The sequence below is a fragment of the Oncorhynchus nerka genome, linkage group LG13 (genome assembly GCF_034236695.1).
Source record: "Oncorhynchus nerka isolate Pitt River linkage group LG13, Oner_Uvic_2.0, whole genome shotgun sequence".
In the NCBI taxonomy this organism is placed as follows: domain Eukaryota; kingdom Metazoa; phylum Chordata; class Actinopteri; order Salmoniformes; family Salmonidae; genus Oncorhynchus; species Oncorhynchus nerka.
Genome location: NC_088408.1, coordinates 60801283 through 60818944, shown reverse-complemented (window position 1 = coordinate 60818944; position 17662 = coordinate 60801283). Strand labels below are relative to the sequence as shown.

The 17662-nt window shown below is 43.3% G+C and overlaps 1 protein-coding gene and 1 non-coding gene across 2 annotated transcripts in view; both read right to left on the bottom strand.

Annotated features, from left to right (window-relative positions):
* Nucleotides 1-875: 875 nt before the first annotated feature.
* The window catches only part of fam222aa (family with sequence similarity 222 member Aa), a 78996-nt gene continuing 62209 nt past the window's right edge, over nt 876-17662 (bottom strand). The window contains exon 3 of the mRNA XM_029677521.2: nt 876-4315. Within this exon, the coding sequence (XP_029533381.1) occupies nt 2820-4315 (1496 nt within the window). The 3' untranslated portion in view covers nt 876-2819. The remainder of the gene's footprint in view (nt 4316-17662) is intronic.
* Nucleotides 13337-13412, bottom strand: trnaa-ugc (transfer RNA alanine (anticodon UGC)). Its single transcript has one exon. It is a non-coding gene; the product is annotated as a tRNA-Ala (tRNA).

Below are 17662 nucleotides of genomic sequence, written 5' to 3'. Positions count from 1 at the left end.
TCATGAGCTTAGTTAACTGTCGCACCCCATCAGAACACAAAATATAAGCTCTTTATACTCCATTGTTTGTAAACATTGTAAATGTAAACAAACACCGTACAGCCTCATAACATGGTTAAACTATCATTTGGATACCATGGATGGTAAGTCCTTGCATCCATAGCTGTCTTTAAATTTGAGAGTAATTACATTTCTCCAGCCCCGTCACCCTGCTTTTTACCGAAATAGTGGTGGGGAAAACACTTTGGTAATGTTTCAACTGCTGATTGCCACTTTAAGGCTCATGGTAAAGAGGGTTATCTTGAGGGGGAAATGCAAATCACATTTGCTGATGCGTTGAGGTGCAAAACGATGACAGTTTCAGTTTTGCCGTTAGTCATCTCTACTAAAGCTAAGGATATAGAGTTGGAATATCTTCAAATCCTGGGATAGAAAAGACTGTAGGTCGATAACTACTTTCTGTCAGCGGTAGGCCTATATGAACAATGGTATGGACGCGGCTACTTGAACACATTGTGGCAAATTTAAAAGAAAGATCAATCCATTATATAAAGGTTCTTTTTTGTGGAAGAGGTTCCACGGTGATCACAAAAGCATTTATGAAGCCTTTGGGACATGGTTGTTGATCGTATAAGGTTATTAAAAAGGACCCTTGCTTCCTAAATGGTTTCAGTTCAACTTTAACACACATTCCACACACAAACCTCAGATCTATACACACCACGATGAGACTTGCCAAAAATATGACCCTCTCAAGAATCAAGAATCATAGATATTTGGCTTGAGTCCATATTTTTCTCTATCAATTTTGCGGATTTTTTTTTTTTTTTAATAAATAATGACAGACCTCACAGCCAAGATGTGGCTTCTGAATATATTCTTAAATAAGATTTATTTTACACCTCAAAACAGAAAAGTATGGGGATCGGGCACGTGGTACATTGGGAATGTATTTACAACTGTAGTTTACATTTTTTTGGTGTAAGCTCAGAGAAAAATGTTAATACAGTCATAATAATTGCACTTCATAAATATCCACTGTTGCCAGCATTTCCACGTGACAAAGACTCAGCGCTCTCTCCAGTTAATAAACTCAATTTACCAGTGAAATTTGACTGACCAAGGAAATGCTAATTTAGGACCATAGGACTGCTGCACTGATCAATTATTATTATTATTTTTTACATTTTATTTTCACTCGAGTCCCTCAAGCCAAGGCATTAGACATTTCAGTAATTTAAGTGCAGTACATTCAAGGGAAACTCACAGTCATAATAAATATTTCAATGTTCTGAATCCTAAAGTCAACGAATGACTCGGGCTCAACGCGTCTCAACCATGGGCTGAAACGGACCAGGAAAAAGCAGTGTACCTTGTCTCATCTCACATCACCCGAGAGAACAGGGCATGATTGTTTCACATCAAGACTCCCTTTTGGTCCCAGCTCTCACTCCTCCTATATGATAGTGCCCAGAAGTGAAAAGGGATATCCCACTTCTACCATACTTATAAAAGGGAGGCATGACAGGAATAGCACTATAACGGAACAAAGTCAAAAGCCTCCCATAGCAAAAAGCTGATTCAGCCTCATTTTTCAGATTCCTAAACTGGGGTTTTTTGTGGGGGGGGGTGAGTTTAGGGAAAACAAATCTAGGGATTAAAAGGAATATATTAAAATAAATATATTAAAAGATGTATAACTAAACCACACACAAGAGGTCATGCTGGAAAACCTCCCAATCAGACAGTAACAATCTTCAATAGAGAAAAAAAAAACATTTTTTTTTTTGTTGCAACATTTTCTTTTTAGTAAGTGTTTTCAAGATGTACTGTAGATTCCAGTGTTGTTTAGAGAAGATAGCTCTCTGGCTAGGTTACAGAACCAGAGCAGCGACTATGCCTTATACCAGGACATCAGAAACTGCACGTCAGCTTGAGGAGGAATAACAAGAAACAATAAAAAAGCATTTTGAGACACTTTTCCCCCATAGCAGCCTATGCATATAATATACCTACAAATATAGAAAACAACAAAAATAGGTTCAAGTTTTCAAGTTTCTTAAATATATCATATCCAAACTACCCAATTCCAAACTCCAAAGTTAACAAAGTTTTAAACTCCAAGCAGTGCAATTTATGGGATCAATTATAACAACAATAATTACTAATATTGTCATATATGTTTCATTCAACATTGTGACATGTGTGTATGAGTTTTTGAGTGTGTGCATGTGTATGTATGAAAATGTGTGCGAGTATGATGTATTTCTTTAGGGACTTTAGAAAGCAGCCCTACCCTTTGGCCCTTTCGGGCCTTCTTTGTGACTATAGCACCCCAGTTGCTTTGTATTTGGATGGGGGAACAACAGAGGTGGCTGTATGCACTTTCATAACCAGCTAGAATTCTCACCAAAAAAGTTGAATCGACTCAAAACAACAACAACAATAAAACAAGAAAGGAACAAATACAAATAAAATCACCCCCAAATTCCTGTTGGCAAACCACACTATGGGACATCTGGAGAATCTTCTGCCAGGGCACCCAAAACCACCGAAATCCTTTTTCTCCCTGACTGATAAATAACCAGTCTGGGCTGGGAGGGAGAAACCCCCCAGCCCGTCACCCAACACAAGATCCACTCTAACACCATCGCTTCCCTCCCTGGAGCCTCCGAGCTGCTTCAAGCAGTGCCAGTCTCAACAGGCCTATATGTCCCCAGGAAATCAAGGTCTTCTTCTCTGTCCCTCAGCTTTTGATCCAGATTTCGCGTCATTCATTCATTCTTGTCCCCTGACTCTCGCCCTCATCCCCCCACGCTCTATCTGTAAACTGGGAGGCGGATGTGCGCGTGCTGGTGGTCCAACAGCCGTGGCACCGACACAGTCTCGTAGCCTTTGCCCAGCATCTGCTCTTTGATGCAGGGCGGATGGACATCGTTGATCAGGTACTCCAGAGACTGCAGGCTGCTGCTCAGCACCGATGTGTTGCACAGCTGGTTCTTACTGGGCAAGCTGCAGCACAGGCATCCCCCGCTCCCGCTGTCTATTGCGGGGTGGTGGTGATGATGGTGGTGGTGGTGATGGTGGGGATGATGGTGGTGGGGGTAGCCCATCTCCCTGTGCCCCCCAGTGGCTGGCCCTCGGGTGGTGGTCCCCAGGAGCTCCTGGTGCGGGTTGTAACAGTCACTGTCGGGGGTGACCAGCACGCTGTTCCAGGGTGGGGCAAAGTACTGGCCCACCGAGAAGTTCCCATGCATCCCCATGCAGTTCAGAGGGGAGGAGCTGACCTTGTCCAGGCACCCCCCACCCCCTCCACTTCCCCCCGTCAGGTGGTAGGGTCTGGAGGAGGAGGAGGATGACACCTGCGCCTGGGCCATGATCCCTGCTCCCCCCGGGGCACCACAGCTTTCAGGGGACTTACTGATGGCCCCTCCTCCCCCGCTGCCCGCACTATACATGCGAAGCACAGCCTGCTGCTGCTGTTGCTGTTTCTGCCACAGGATGTAGTCCATGCTGTCCGAGTACATCCCGGCCTTCATGGCCTCGCCACTGTGCACCGCCAGCGGCAGCCCTGCCCCTGTGTACACCAGGTTAGGCTGGGGCGCCATGCCGCCCACGTAGCCGCCTCCCGAGGAGCAGGAGGATACCCCCATGATACCCCCCGCACCCTGCTTGGAGGGGCTGGGGTTGGTAGAGGGTGCGGTGGAGGAGTTTGCACCCTGGCACACCTGCTGCAGAGCCTGGGCCTGGCAGTGTTGGTTGATTTGATAGATGATGCTCTGGATGGAAGGGAGGTTGGACTGTGGGGGTAGCTGGACCAGGCCTCGTCCCCCTGTCACAGGGATCCCAGAGCCGGCCACAGTGACGTTAGGGGGCACCGAGAGGGAGAGACCAGGGGCCTCGGGGGGCTGCGAGGGTCCAGTGTGGTACACCATCCGGCAGTGGCCATTGGCTAAAGTACTACTGCTAGGGGGAGGGTATGGGGCGACAGCTATTTGGGCTGGGGAAAGCTTAGTTCGCCTGCCTTCCGAGTTCTTGAGGACGCCCTTAGTGGGGGCGAAGGGGGAAGAGACCTTGACAATGGCCAGGAGGCCTGTGTAGCCGCCGGTATGGAGGTGTGGGTAGGGGCTGTAGCGCTGGCTACCTGTGGTGTCAAAGCCGTTCACAGTCCGGTTAAGGTGCTTGTGCTGGGGAACTCTGATGTTGGTGGGGAAGATCTTGATGGAGAGTGGGCTGCTCTGCGTCTTCTGGGCGTAGGCATCCAGCTCAGCCACGCTGGGGTAGCGGGGAGAATGCATGGGAACCACCATGTCACCTGCAAGATAAATAGACAAGAGACACATGGGAGTGAGCACAAGAGACAGAGCTAAGCATGGAACAAAGTAATAAGTCAGTACAGGTCACCACACTTATAGGGTAGGATATTCAACAAGCACAACACTTACACAAATGACTGATGACTAGCTGAGAGAAATTGATGATAAAAATATTGTGTGATCTGTTTTGTTAGACTTCAGTGCGGCTTTTGACATTATCGATCTTAGTCTGCTGATGGAAAAACATGTGTTATGGCTTTAAACCCCTTGCTATATTGTGGATAAAGAGTTACCGGTCTAACAGAATTACAGAGGGTGTTCTTTAGTGGAAGCCTCTCCAACATAATCCAGGTAGAATCAGGAATTCCCCAGGGCAGTGGTCTAGGCCCCTTACTTTTTAAAATGTTTACTAATGAAATGCCACTGGCCTTGAATAACGCCAGTGTATCTAGGTACGCGGATGACTCAACACTATACAAGTCAGCTACTACAGCAAGTGAAATCACTGCTGCGCTTGAGAAAGAACTGCAGTTCGTTTCAGAATGGGTGGCAAGGAGTAAGTTCATCTTAAATATTTCCAAAACTAAAAGCATTGTACTTGGGAAAAATAATTCACTAAACCTTAAACCTCAACTAAATCTTGTAATAAATAATGTGGAAATTGAGCAAGTTGAGGTGACTAAACTGCTTGGAGTAATCCTGGATTGTAAACTCTCATGGTCAAAACATATTGATACAACAGTAGCTAAGACGGGGAGAAGTCTATCCATAATAAAGAGCTGCTCTGCATTTTTAATAACACTATCAACAAGGCTGGTCCTACAGGCTCTAGTTTTTTCGTACTGTTCAGTCGTGGGTTCAGGTGCAACAAAGGGACCTTGGAAAATTACAATTGGCTTAGAACAGGGCAGCACGGCTGGCCCTTAACCTCAAGTCGACCCTCTACTTTTTCGAACATTCTGTTAAAAATTGCGCAACATTTCAGCGCCCTGCTACTCATGCCAGGAATATAGTATATGCATATGATTAGTATGTGTGGATAGAAAACACTCAGACGTTTATAAAACTGGTTAAATCACGGCTGTGACTATAACAGAACGTGCGTTTCATCGAAAAGTGCAGGAAAATCTGATCACTGAAAATGGGAAAATATATCCATGCGCCACTTGAACCCATTGTTAAACGTGAACGACATTAAATGGGGCCGAGGTTGCGATACCTACAGCTTCCACACAATGTGAACAGTCTTGCCATTTGCCTACGATTTGTTTCTTGGTCAAACGGACGCAAGGCAGCGCCTTTCTTCCGGTCTCCGACCGGATATTTTGGTTGAGATTTACCCGGACATTATTTCCAGACGTACAGCTATAGAATATACATCGCCTCGTGATCAATTTGATCGCTTATTAACGTTTACTAATACCTAAAGTTGCATTACAAAAGTATTTCGAAGTGTTTTGTGAAAGTTTATCGTCGACTTTTTTAATTTTAAAAAATGACGTTACGTTATAAAACGCTATTTTTTTCCTTGATCACACAGTCTTCATAGATCGATATCTAGGCTATATATGGACCGATTTAATAGAAAAAAAGACCCAATAGTGATGTTTATGGGACATCTAGGAGTGCCAACAAAGAAGATGGTCAAAGGTAATGAATGTTTTATATTTTATTTGTGCGTTTTGTGTAGCGCCGACTATGCTAATTATTTTGTTTACGTCCCCTGCGGGTCTTTTGGGGTGTTACATGCTATCAGATAATAGCTTCTCATGCTTTCGCCGAAAAGCATTTTAAAAATCTGACTTGTTGCCTGGATTCACAACGAGTGTAGCTTTAATTCAGTACCCTGCATGTATATTTTAATGAACGTTTGAGTTTTAACGAGTGCTATTAGCATTTAGCGTAGCGCATTTGCATTTCCAGATGTCTAGATGGGACGCCTGCGTGTCAGGTAGGAGCAAGAGGTTAAATGTACAAGGAGAGATAACATTAATAATATGCATGTAAATCTCTCATGGCACCAAGTGGAGAAGGAATGGACTTCATCGCTACTTGTTTTTGTAAGAAGTGTTGACATGCTGAATGCACCGAGCTGTCTGTTTAAACTACTAGCACACAGCTCTGACACCCATGCATACTCTACAGGACATGCCATCAAAGGTCTCTTCACAATCCCCAAGTCCAGAACAGACTATTGGAGTACTACATAGAGCCATGGCTACATGGAACTCTACTACGCATTAGGTAACTGGTGCAAGCAGTAGAATCAGAATTAAAAAACAGAAAAATACACCTTATGGTGTACAGCGAGTACTGTAAAGAGATACACACAGGCACAGACACACATACACATGATAAGACACGCACTCGACACACACACACGTGGATTTTGTATTGTAGATATGTGATAGAGAGTAGTGGCTTGAGGGAACAGACTTAATGTGTTGTGAAGTGTTATGAAATGTCATGTCATGTAATATTTTAAATTGTATATAACTGCCTTAATGTTGCTGGACCCCAGGACCCCTCCATCTCATTTTCACCCCCCCCCCCTGTGAAAGTATATCCCACGACGAATGGATCTTTAAAAATAAAAATAAACTAATTTTGTTGAAGGCTGGCACCTTAGGCACTGTTAAATCAGTGCTTTGTGAAATTAATTCAGACTCTCTTTAGCGTCGAATTGGGTTAGCCTTTGATATGAGGAGAGGGAGGAGGGGGAGGGGGTAGAGAAGCATATTTAATTGCAGTGGCACAGTTGAGATTTATAAGTAGTATCACTTACTGGGTTTTACCCTTCCTCAATGATTCGACCCAGGACTACTTGGAGATGGGGCGATGGAAACCCTAGCTAAAATCACAATTAACCATCTGTAGGGAATTCTTAACCTGGTTTCAGGGTGAGCTAAATAATGAGAATAGCAAGTCACGTTTAATACAATGTGTTTCAACCCTGCTGCTACAAAACAATAAAGAATGAACATAGTAAAGTGTAACTCCAAAAGGTTTAGTTTTAAAATCTCTGAATTGTAAAGTTTAGATTGAAATTGGCATATGGCTTATATAGTTTTTATTTCTCTGTAATTTCAGTATACGGGGTCCACAGAATTCACTAGAACACATATGTACATATGACTGCATATTACTATGTATTTCTATGGCTGTAACACTAGCTAGATATCCTGCCTAGTGCCAGAATTCCACTATCATAAGCAAGATCCTCTGTCACTCACAACTAAATGGTGGTTGTGGTACGCTACCTAGTACTTGGAGCCATTCCAAACCCCAAATGAAATCCCACAACGTCTGAGTTCGGTCACCCAGACTAGTATTATTGGCCTTTACTCAGGTAGCGACAGCTTAATCGACCCAGCGATGAGGTGGCAAATCAGGAAAATGTCCCTTTCTAAAAGCCCACCATTATTTGTCAGTGTTGGGGGGTGGGGTACAGAGATTGGATTTAAATGATATTCAGGCAATTTCATGGCTACTTAAAGTTGACAGGCAAAGGTTTCCCTGTCTTTCCAAACCTTAACACTAAAACAGGCATGACTACCTGTCAACATTCTCTTTTGGAATGTTTGGAGAGGATGTCATTTGAGGGCATTGTGAAAATTCCAGAATTTGAAAATGTTCAAATTCCACATATCACATGCTCGATATTGTACTGTTGAGAACACAATCAGAACTCAATTTCACATTTGATCAAGCTAATCTGTTAAGAGATAACCTTGATAGTCTGGCTGTAGCTAGCTACTGGGATTTCAAAGTCGTTTATATTTTTCACTAGTGCTGCACTGTGACAGTCGGTGGTCGGAGCAGATTTATGCTGCAGAATGAGAAGACAAGATGCTGTTCTCCTTCTATCTAACTATAATACATCACTTGAAACGACACTACTGTTTACAGTGATCTTTATTAAGGGCCAGCTCAAAGTAGTAAGAGTATTTGTGTATGAGTATATGCTTTTAAAAGCAATTTCCCTAGGAGAGATCATGATCATGAATGTTTTTGGCTAGCTAAACCACACTTGGGCTAGCTAATGTTTGCTTACTAGCTAGCTAACCTTGAGTTCACAGTACATTTAGTAAGAAAGGGTCTAGCTATCTACATATGGTAACATTCGATCAGAAATAGCTTCATTGTTTTCATGTGATAGTTAGCCACATTTTGGTTAGCTAGTTAGCTTTTTGTCTGCAATGGCTGCAGCCAGTGTAGCTAGCTAGATAGCATACATATTGTTTCCCAATAAGTAAACTAAGTTTATTAGCTAGGTAACTAGCTGGCTAACATTCATTATACATGTGTTGTTTCATACAACCAGTCTTACCAACTAAAACATTTAGCTAGCTAGTTAGCCAGCTAGTCTTAGCTGTTTGAATGGCAGCCTCAGCACATTACTTGGCAATACACTGTCCAGCTATAGCTAGCTAATTAGCTATCTAGATTATATCTCATTATCTGAATATGAATAATGATTGACATACATGTTTATTTCCCAGATATACAAGTGTCTTCTCACATCCTGTCAGTTTCATTCGTTTAATTTCTGATCCAGAAAATTACTCATAAAAGCCATGTCTGTAGCTTGTGTTCCTTGCAGTATTAGCCATTGCTCTTTCCTTTCTGCTCTCAAATAACATCATCCATTCATTCTATGGCCAGAAAATGACATCTTCACCAAAAAGTAGAAATGACAACTAAAATGTACTCTTAGGCAAAGATGTTGTTGAGGCTCCACCATTTCCTGGTTGATAAAATTCAAATATTTAGCCTAATTTCGGTTTATGTGACAAAACAAGCAAGTATAGTGCAGATAATCAATGTACCATCTAAACCGCTGTGAAATGTATTTTCCATAACCAAAAGTATTACATTTTCAGCTGTTTAAAGCTGGTGTACAAAGACGCAAAAACGAAACTTAAGAACGGGAAGCATATAAATAGTGCACAAAGAACAGATCTACCGCTTCTAAGATTTGCTTTCAGTGAGAATTTACAGATCTATACCTAACATTTCTATGTCAATTTGGTCGTGTCGCCCAAAAAGTTCTTTATTATTTAAGTGTTGTGGTTTTTATGGAGACCTTTGCCTGTCACCTTTAACAACGTGCAACAAAAAGAGGGGCATCGGGGGAAGAACTCAATTTCACATAAATAAATCATCTGCCACCAATGACTCGCAACCCCTTAAAAAAATGTTTTTTTTATGCAAAAGCGAACAAAAAAAAACACCAAGACTAAACAAAATAGAAACGCGCCAGTCAGCGAATGTCGTGGTGACCTGAGGAGTTTCGAGGCAAGGGGCTGTATGAGCGGGACTCACTCCATTTCAGTTTAAAGAGACTTTACAGCCAAGCAGTCACCAACACTTATTCTTCTGCTCCCATTACTGATAGCATGAGAAGTTCATTTCTACTATTCAATGGGCCTCCAACTGTGAAAATTATTAAATCTACAAGATCCATATCATAAAGGAAATAAATTGGGAGTTAGAACTTGCATATTATTTGCGTCTGTGAAATTGTGAATGCTCCAACTACAAGACAATACTATTTTATTTAACATTTATTTAAATAGGCAAGTCAAGTAAGAACAAATGGTTATTTTACAATGACAGCCAAACCCTCCCCTAACCCGGACGACACTGGGCCAATTGTGCGCCGCCCTATGGGACTCCCGATCACAGCCGGTTGTGATACAGCCCAAGATCAAACCAGGGTCTGTAGTGACGCCTCTAGCACTGAGATGCAGCGCTTCAGACCGCTGTGCCACTTGGGAGATTGTTGAAGTAAATAAAACATATTGATGCTTCAAGCAAATATATTAGGTATACACATCACAACCTTTTCAATAGTCAATGACAGTACGATTAGACTCCAGCATCACAACTGGTCCTAAATAAGACAAGAGAGACAATGTAGTATCCCTTTCCTGCAGTCAAATGACCAAATCACCCTCACCCTCGAGTGGGGAATTTTATTCATATTTTTCATAATTAATTAAACAAATTTAAATGCTGGAAATCCAGTGTTTCTACGTGAAACGGTTTTGTTATATTTTAGTCTTCTGTGATATATGTATATAAAGTGTAATATCGGGATGCAAACTCTAAATATAATATGTTTCAACTGTATATCTGACATGGTACAGGTGTTTTTAAACCCATAACCATGAGTGTGAGGTGTATACTTTAGTTTCAAAGTAGATTTTTTGTTTAAGACTATTTAGCCCACTGGAGTAAAAGGTTGAAAAAAATACAATGTTATGTTTATGGCTGTAAATGAATCTGATCACATTGTAATGGGTTGGGCTGAAAGGGTCATATATGACTCGGAAACCAAGGAATTCTTGACTGTCCTTAGAAGGACACAGGCATGAACATAGAGATCCAGATCAGTGGGCAGCAGGACTGAGGCTGCCTGACTGGGGCACAATTCTCCCAACCTAACCTTCCCTGGTGACAGCGTTGATTGCAACACGCTTTGATGTTCCCACAGGCAGGGGAAACTGACAGAAGACTTATTTAATGTGCTCCAAAGAAGAAGAAAAAATCTCGGCATTCGGCGGTCCACATGCAAATGGGCTGGCTGCATTTTTAAATAAACATATTTGATCATCACATGGTTTAAATCAGGAGCGATATTCTGCTTTGGCATATCAAGGGGCTGTGCCCCTCCTCACCCCCCCCTGCAACATGCCCATCATTCCCCCTAATTACTGCCACATGAATTTAAAAAATGTTGCAAAACAACCAGAAGATTCATTCAAGGGTGGCAAATACTCATTCCTTGTCAGTGACTGAGTCCATATTTTCCATGTCAGACTCTACTGTGCTGTCTCTCCTTCTGCTGCGGACAAAAGTTCCACTACTCCCGATCTCCTCAGTCTCCTTCCATCTCTCCTTGGCTCGCCCGTTGTTTGTCAACAGGCAGAGCCTTTGGGGAGCGACCTGGCATCAAAGGGTTTCACACTTCAGAGGCCACAGGGATTAGAGGCTTGACAGGTCCCACAAAACCCATCTCAGCCCCACAAAGGCTTCCGGTTATTAGAGCCTACTGGCACCGAGGAAGAGGAGGAGGAGGCAAATGAACGTCTGTGCTCTTTCGGATTCTAGTTGCCTACTATTCTGTTAGTTGCAGAGTTGATTAAATGTGACACACACACACACTTTGACGTGCTGTTTGATGTGCATGGCCAGGGGATCTTCATCAGTCTTCTCCCAGGAGGAGCTGTGGGTTTGCAGGATAAGCAAGCGAAGGGCATAGAGGAGGTGAAAGGAGAGCGCCTAACGGTGTTGAGGCCACTGAGGTGCCCGTCACTGCCTTCAGCTGAGCTTCCCTACCTCCTCCTCACAGGGCTAGGGTTTCCTGTACACACACTCACGTGTACACACACATGCACCTACGTGCATATGCGCACACAAACACAGTGGCATCAGTGGAGCATGTTGTTATGCTCTGCTCTGTGCGCTCTGCTGAAATGTAGGGCAGGGACGACAACAGGTGCCTGTGCAGGCGACAGCCTGCAATGCCTCCTGGGCTAAATGCTTCACACTTGCTTCATTTCAACACACGACAGCGTAGTACGGATTAATTATTTTCTTTGGGGATGGAATAAGACACTTTTTATTTTCCACAACAAGGCATGAGGTGACGACCGGCACTCTCACATGCACATCTGAAACGGCCTCACCGAACAGAGAAAAAACGGAAAAGACAAGCACAGCTTCATAGCGTAATGTTACAATATCACTATCCAAACCCAGACTTCATAGTGAGGTCATCCTCATACCATACGTTTCAATTGTGTATATACTATAGCAGTGAAGATAAGTGGCAGAGCCAGCACCGTACAGCTAGTGGTGGTGAGAGCTGGGAGCTGGGTTTGGCTCCCACGCCAGGGAGAGGAGATGGCAGGGAGGCAATTAACGGACTGACCTTCGTCCTTAATCACCCAGCGCCTGGCACACAATGCCTGTGTGTCAGAGCAGGCACATCTCGAAATGCCATGGCTCATTAGCGCCTCGCACCCGAGTGAGAGAGGCTATGTGTTTGTGTGTATACACCATAGCATGGCAAGACAGAACTGAAGTGAACTGAACAGCAGAGGGTCTTTCTCAACAGAATCGTGAAGCTCTTTAACCCCTAAGGTTTATTAGCATAATAAAAAAAATCCACATACTCTGTCAGTTTAAGCCAGAAATATACGTTTTTTTTGCATTGGATGAGTCTCAATCCACCAAATCCGCCTATGTCGCACTTCTGCATCTGCGGTGAAAGGTAACAGAGTTAGAGCAGTGTCTGTTAGACCATGAGACATCCTCAAAATCCCTCTATGGAAAGATGACCCTCACAAACACAATAGTGTTCTCCCTTTTACTCTACGACCTCCACAAGTGTCCGTCGGTAGACCAAGGAGAGTGATGAAGTGCTGCATCAGATGACCTGGCCTCCACAATAAACCCTACCTCAGCCCAAATTGTTTGTATTTTTATTTTATTTAACAAGGCAAGTCAGTTAAGAACACATTCTTATTTACAATGACGGCCCCAATTGAGATGGTTTGGGATGAAGTGGACCGCAGAGTGAAGGAAAAGCAGCCAACAAGTGCTCAGCATATGTGGGAATAGCTTCAAGACTGTTGGAAAAGCATTCCAGGTGAAGCTGGTTGAGAGAATGCCAAGAGTGTGCAAAGCTGTCATCAAGGCAAAGAGTGGCTACTTTGAAGAATCTAAAAATATTTTGATTTGTTTAAAAAATGTTGGTTACTACATGATTCCATATGTGTCATTTCATAGTTTTGATGTCTTCACTATTATTCTACAATGTAGAAAATAGCACAAGTAAAGAAAACTCCTTTTGACTGGTACTGTATATAGACTGTTATGGAGTTACATGTAATAAATAAAAAATAAACTAAATAAATGTTTCCTGATATTTCTTATATTTACATTTGAGTCATTTAGCAGACGCTCTTATCCAGAGCAACTTACAGTAGTGAGTGCATACATTTTCAAAGTGGTCCCCTGTGGGAATCAAACCCACAACCCTGGCATTGCAAGCGCCATGCTCTACCAACTGAGCTACACGGGACCCATCTCAGATATAGGAGAGGCACTAAGGAAAAAACTTCCTTTTGGTATGTTTTTGGGACCATTTGTTGTTCCATGTAGTGAATCAGTTATTAAATGTGTCTGTATGGGCTAATGGCATTAAGCCCCCCGAAGAAAAAAAATCCTCAAAAAAATGTTTTACGATATTTTTCAAACTTCAAGGGGTCTTAAAATTCCAAATCAAATAGCAAAATGATCCTTGGTATGACTTTATTAAAACAATTCCATATACCAGAATTAATAGTACCCCCCTCCCCCGGCTTAGACACTAAAAGAACAAAGCAGATGGGGTGGATGTAACTGTTCTCCCCTCTGTCTTTTGAGTGACGTGGAGCTCCCCAAGCACATCATCCTTGGGGTGCCCTGTGCCATCTTTGTGGGTGGTTTGTGTGCTCGTGTGTAGCTCAATCCTGAACACTCAATTAACACTCCTTTAATTAGCCAGCGGTACTCTGAATTTTGATGAACACATTTTTCTGTGTATGGGGTTGGAGGAGGGAAGGGTATGAAACAGCAATAAGGAGAGAATTGAGAACGGGATCAGACTCTAAAAAAATCCATTCAATTTGGTGCACTTCTTCCAAGTGAGGGGTCAAATTGTGTTGATCAATAGAAGCAGTGGCAGATGGACTGAGCAGGAGAGTGTAGAGTTAGGCGAGATGGAGGCAAAGGAGAAAGTGAGGGAAAGTGAGGGAGGGAGGGAGGGAGGGAGGGAGGGAGGGAGGGAGGGAGGGAGGGAAAATAGGAGCGCAGAAAAGGAGAGACAGACAGGGATGAGGAGTCAGAGGTTGTGCAGAGAGAGTGCAGTATGAAATTCAGAGGAGCATAAAACTGCTTTGCATTCTAATTAGTGGCTTAATTGAATATTCACAGGAATAAGCCGGAAAGAACTGCCTGAAATCCTCTCCCTCCTTTCTCCCATTTATTAGAGCTCCAAATGTTCTGAAATCATGAGCAGGTTGGAGACATTTCTAGTTAGTAGTGAAACCAACGGGTAACACCGACACATCAGATCTGCTATGTTCTCAATCTTTACTCTCAGCCAGTGGCAGCAATGTGGCGCTTACTTATACACATTCATCCATCCCCTTTCTTTCTTTCTACAGCAACAAAGCCAAAGAAAATACTATTTAAGTTGAAAAAAAGAGGGGTGTAAAGACCATGTGGTTGAGCGGTTTGCAATGATGTCTTCACAGAACGATGAGCACATAACACGCATTAGCTTTGACCAAATAAGCAGAGGCTGTGAGGATAACAGGGTTAGGGCATTTCCAACAGGAGTTGATTCGTAGTGAGAGAAAGAGCGAGAGAGATGAAAGAAAACACTCGGTCAGCAGCAGTGCAACATCCACCAGGTTCACCGGGAACTTCTTCTCCAGAGAAGAGAAGCTGCTGTTAAATGTGCATGAGCTGTCAGCACGAGCGAAGCCCAGAGAGGGCATTATCCTGCATTATCCGCTGCAGTCCGGGGCCCCATCACCCACCCCCTTGTGTCCTTTTAAAACCACAGGTCCCTATAAATTACAATGCTTTTAGGCCAAGCCATGCTAATCTACTTTTTTTCCCCCCCTTCCACCATCCTGCTGCATATTCAATCTATCCTGTCTCCACGGAGCAAGCAAGCGACGCTTTGCCCTTTCCACCTCATTGTTATGGAGCTATTCAAGTTAATAATTCATGTGTAGAACAGCCTTCGAATCCCTCATGCTTGAATCACTTACTTTGGAAAAAGTTTGACTTGTTCAAACGCATTGCCGTTCGGGAATGGAACGATATGAAAATGCATCGTTGCGAAGGGACACCCTTGACCCGTGCCTATCGTTTGGCCCTGGGCTAGATAGACCCTGATCCTATGACAGACATCCTCTCCGCCCCCCTCTGTTACCAACACCGGACAAAAGCTGGGCCATGAAAGGAGGCGCAGGCGGGGGTGGAGGGGGGAGCTAGAGACGGCTTTGCTCGCTGAACAATACCTGCCTTGTGCTAATGGAGGTGTCATCTGCCACAGGGCTGACTAGTTAGCGATTACAGGCTGGCCCTGGATTGCCGTGACAACTGCTGCAATGCACAATGGGCCCTGATAGAGCCAGCTGTTTGGTCCTCTGCAATTAACCCTGCATCCCTGTCGTCTCAGCCGGGCGCCGCCTCTAATTGACTATTGGGCACATAAAGCAGGGGCTGTTGGCCAGACCCACAGGACAGCACCCCCCACCTCCTCGTCGGAGGTAAAAACAATATTAATAGTGCTCTGCCGTCTCGGCCGTCAGCCAATCAAAAACCTGGCTCCCCCGCAGGAGCTTCCTGAGGAGAGCGATGGAGAGAGAGACACTGCAGAAGAGAGGAGGAGCATGTGTGAGCCAGCGATCAGCGGGGAAGAGTTGCCTGGTGGGGGGGTGGGGACACGTTGAATATGCCCTCAGCTAGGGGAACTAATCAATTCAAGTCTATGTGGGGGGGGGGGACCCTGCTGCTGCTGCTTGCTCTGCTCGGCAACAGGAAAAAAGGAAAAACATTCCAGATACACATCTATCTAGGTTCATCTCAAGGTTGATGATTATTTGCTAGGGGACGGCGTAGTTTTTTTTTATATATACGATTCAAAGATTAGGCTAGCTATAATTGTGCAGATTTGTATCAAAGCTCATGATGATGATATCTTGAATTATGATGATGATATCTTGAATTACGATGATGATGATGATGATGATGATACATAGGTTCTACAACCCCACCCCCATCTGTGTACTCCCTGTCCCTGATGGTTACCCCGACTGAGTAACAGAGATGTAGACATACTTCCCATAAGGCTTTGGAGGGAATTGAGAGTGTTCTACTAATGGCCCGTTGAGGCACTCTGCAATCTCCACCGTGATCTATCACAGCCGGCTACTGAGTCATAAGGGCTGTGTCAAAAAAAATGGATTTAGAAATGAATATGGAAAAAAGCTGGGACATGACTCCCAAATGTAATATTTGATTTCATTAGAGTCTATCTCGCCTCAGATTCAATCAATTGATTTCCTGGCAAAAGCTTTAGCCTTCGGACACTGAGCACCTTTCCTTTTCTCAGGGTCTCAGTACACTGGAGTATCTTGGTTTGATCTGTATAAGCTTAGGTCTGGGAGATAAACTTCACTGTAGTACATTAGCTTTAACAAGTAGACAAGATCATTTTCTCCTCATTTTACAAATCTCGATATATAACGCCTAATAAAAGTCCACACACTCCTTACACAGTCTTCACATTTTACTGCCTTGAAATTTAAAAGGGAATAAATTCCCAAATTTTTTTTTGGTACCGATGTCCACAACCTTTCAAAGTGAAACAAAAATGATTGAACATTTTGTAGAGGGCTGCATATCCCCGACAGAGATCAATGTGGCGCGGTCTGCATTTTTTCATGCTGAGGACGGGACCGGGAGGTCAGACAGAACTTTTGAGATACAAATATATATTCCCCCCCCATTTTGTTATGTTACAGCCTGAATTTAAAACGGATTACATTCAGATTAGACGCCCCATTAATACCAAAGTGGAATTGTGTTTTTAGACATAATTTCTGGAGTCAGGTATTCAACCCATTTGTTATGGCAAGCTTAAATAAGTAAACATTTGCTTAACAAGTCACATAAGTTGTATAGTGATCAACATGATTTCTGGTCCCTCGGTCAAGCAGTGAATATCAAACACAGATACAACCACAAAGACCAGGAAGGTTTTCCAATGCCTTGCAAAGAAGGGCACCTATTGGTAGATGGGTGAAACCCCACCTCTTTAAGGAATACCTAGGATAGGATAAAGTAATCCTTCTCACCCCCCCCCCACCCCTTAAAAGATTTAGATGCACTATTGTAAAGTGGCTGTTCCACTGGATGTCATAAGGTGAATGCACCAATTTGTAAGTCGCTCTGGATAAGAGCGTCTGCTAAATCACTTAAATGTAAATGTAATGTAAATAAAAAAGCAGACACTAAATATCCCTTTGAGCATGGTGAAGTTATTAATTACACTTTGTATGGTGTCTCAATACACCCAGTCATTACAAAGATACAGGCGTCCTTCATAACTCAGTTGCTGGAGAGGAAGGAAACCGCTCAGGGATTTCACCAAAGGTGACTTTACAAGTTTAATGGCTGTGATAGGAGAAAACTGAGGATGGATCAACAACATTGTAGTTACTCCACAACACTAACATAAATTACAGAATGAAAAGAAGGAAGCCTGTAGAGAA